Raw genomic sequence first — 3,118 nt, forward strand, 5'->3', positions numbered from 1 at the left:
TTAAACTAGTACAGATAATAGTGTGGTGTCTCAGGATTTGCTTCTGATTGTAATAGAACAAAAGACCCTCATTGCTCACTTCCATGAGGAATTGTTCCAACTTCTGTACCATAGCTGATTGGTATGAGGTGTCTGCCTGACCCAAGGGGATCACCCCATAGGCAGGATTGGACCAATCAGATTCTATCTCTCAAATTCAAGAAGAGACTCAACTGTAGCAGATGGTAATAGTTTTACCACTAAGAAGAATTGAAATGATGTGGGTGCCTTGAGAACTTTTCTTTCTGAATTTTTTCTGTTTGCTAACTCCTGATGTTTTACATCAGAATCACCGATTTCAGCTCAGAGAAATTGTTCTTTTTGCTTGAAATGTTCCTAATTTCTAATATTTTCTTTCACAAAGATTATTTTCCTTCAAAGCTTATGAAAAAAATTCTCACAATTTATACCACAGAATTAATAGACATAAGAAAGTATAAAATTGAACTATCTTTGAGTTACATATGAGAGTATTAACTAGGCAACACCTAGTTAAAGTCTGATCTCCAATTGAAAACGTTTTAACTTCCCCACACAGTAATTTCCCCTTAAAAGCATGTGATTTCTTTTTATATAAGAAACATGAAAAAAAGTATTTGAGTGTTTATCTAAATAAATACGAAGTTTTTTATACTTTATATTTTTAACTGTAATATATTATTTTTATCATAAATCAACAATAGTCTTCAACAATTTCCTCATGGCACTTTTCACTTCCTTATTTCTCAAAGTATAAATCAAAGGATTCAGCAATGGAGTCAGGATGGTGTAAAATATTTCCACTTCTTTATCAAAAGAGAAGGCAGAAGGAGTTCTTGCATATATAAATATGCATGGGACAAATAACAAAACCACAACAGCAATGTGAGATCCACAGGTGGACAGAGCTTTCCTCCGCCCCTCAGCACTGTGTGTTCTCAGGGAGAACAAGATGACACCATAGGAAACAAGCAACAAGGAGAGGTTGATGATACAGAGTAACCCACTGCTGGCAAACACCAGTAGACCTAGGACACGAGTGTCAGTGCAGGCCAGCTCCAGTAATGGGTACAGGTCACACATGAAGTGATCAATGGTGTTAGGCCCACAGAAGGGCAGCTGGAAAGTAAAGAGAATCTGTATGATGGAATGCAAGAAGCCCCCTGTCCAGGACATCCCCACCAGGATGCCACAGAGCCTCCAGTTCATGATGACAGAGTAGTGCAAGGGCTTGCAAATGGCCACATAGCGGTCATAGGCCATGGCTGTGAGGGTAATCATCTCTGCTCCACCAAGGAAGTGTTCAGCAAAAAGTTGAATCATGCATCCTGTGTAGGAGATGGTTTTCCTCTTGTACAGGGAGTCTGCTATCATTTTTGGTGTGATGACAGAGGAGAAGCAGGCATCCAGGAAGGACAGGAATGCTAAGAAGAAGTACATGGGGGAGCCCAGCAGTGCAGGGCTACAGAGGATGGTCACTACAATCAGCATGTTGCCTCCAACAGTTGCAATGTAGACCAACAAAAACACAACAAAGAATATTTTCTGAACAGTAGGATTCTGTGAAAGCCCCAGGAGGACAAATTCAGTTATAAAGCTTTGGTTTGTCATGATTTCTCTTGAAATAGAGTAAAACTGATGATAGAAATCTGCAAGTATAATAATAATTAAAAAAAACCATCAGACTAGTTTTTAAAAGTAAAACCAAAAAGCTGATATGTACTTAAGACAGTTTTGTTTTTTGTTTTGAATTTTTGGTACCAGGAATGGAAGCCTGTGTTGCTAACCACTGAGACACCCTCCCAGTGGGTTTTTCATTTTTCATTTTGAGACAGAGTCTCTCTAAGTTGCTTAGGGCCTTGCTAAATTGGTGAGGCCAGTTTTAAAATTATGACCCACCTGGCTGAGCTTCTTGAGCTTCTGAAATTAGAGGAGTATGCCCAGATGCTATAGTCCTCATGAAACTTTTATTATTGTATGAGTACTACCTATTGAAATATTATCACTGAGAACAACATCAAGTAATCAAGGCCAGCCATAGCTCAGGGCTCACTGTCTAGGAGCTAATCTGGTTTAAGTGTTATTATCTTAATTTTACTAATGGGAAACTCAAGTTTAAAAAATGTAAGTTCAAGCAAACAGAAGATGCTTGACATGGGATGTCACCCACAGCACCTCTGCCCTCACATCCAAGGCATTTCCACTGGATCAACAAGGAAAGGATGGGGTTTGTATTTTCTATCAGAGACTTCAATGCAGGCTTGTGAACTGCATGCTGAGGTTTATTTGCAAGTTCCTTTTATATTCTTCTTCTAACAAAGCAAGCAATTCTTCAATAACACTTTGCCCACATTGCCCAGATAACATGCCTCAGCGGATACACAGAGCTAACTTCAGATCGTTCCTGCTTATTTGATAAGTACCCTCCTAAAGTTCCTTGTAGACATTATTTACTCCCCTGAGGATGCATCTATCTCTTCAGAATGTACTGTTCCCAGGACAAGTATGCAGGAAGCTTCTTCCTCTTGTCCAAACCATGCAGAACTTGTGACTTGCGATAAGGGGAAGAGAACGTTTCCTCCTCCTAACTGAGGTTTGCCTCAGCTGACCTAAATCATAGCCACAGCTCTTGCAAAGTGTCAGGCCTGAGGGAGCTAAACTCTGCACACTCGAACCCCAACACAGGCTGATCTTTCTAGAATTTCTATCCACTTGTAAAGCTTAAAGCCTCTGATTCTTTGTTCATGTTTCAATGAAGCACCTTGATAAAGGAGATCCAACAAATGATGAGGAATGAGAATCTACATCTGATCCTCTAAACATGCAAACCAGCAGCAACCACATAGCTAAGGAAGAGAATAGGTTAGCTGTCAGCCATAGTCTAGAGGCTTAATCAATCATTTGCCAATGCTTACATGACCTACTCTGATCAAGTATAACTCAAGATGAATGTTTCAAATTGTTGAGACTTTCTTATTGTCAGATGGAGATGTTCATTTATAGCTTACCTGCTCATCTCCAAGGGTTATCATGAGGGTCAAATTTGAAAGGGTGGAAATGTTGCTTATGATGACCATCATAAGGTTACAAATTGGTTACA

At 39.5% G+C, this 3,118-nt stretch overlaps 1 protein-coding gene across 1 annotated transcript; it reads right to left on the bottom strand.

The window, feature by feature from the left end:
• Positions 1–705: 705 nt before the first annotated feature.
• Positions 706–1,629, bottom strand: LOC143390320 (olfactory receptor 4C15-like). Its single transcript, XM_076842766.1, has one exon. It carries the CDS (start codon positions 1,627–1,629, stop codon positions 706–708), a length of 924 nt encoding a protein of 307 aa, XP_076698881.1.
• Positions 1,630–3,118: the final 1,489 nt, after the last annotated feature.

The sequence above is a fragment of the Callospermophilus lateralis genome, chromosome 2 (assembly GCF_048772815.1).
Source record: "Callospermophilus lateralis isolate mCalLat2 chromosome 2, mCalLat2.hap1, whole genome shotgun sequence".
NCBI classification, from domain to species: Eukaryota; Metazoa; Chordata; class Mammalia; order Rodentia; family Sciuridae; genus Callospermophilus; species Callospermophilus lateralis.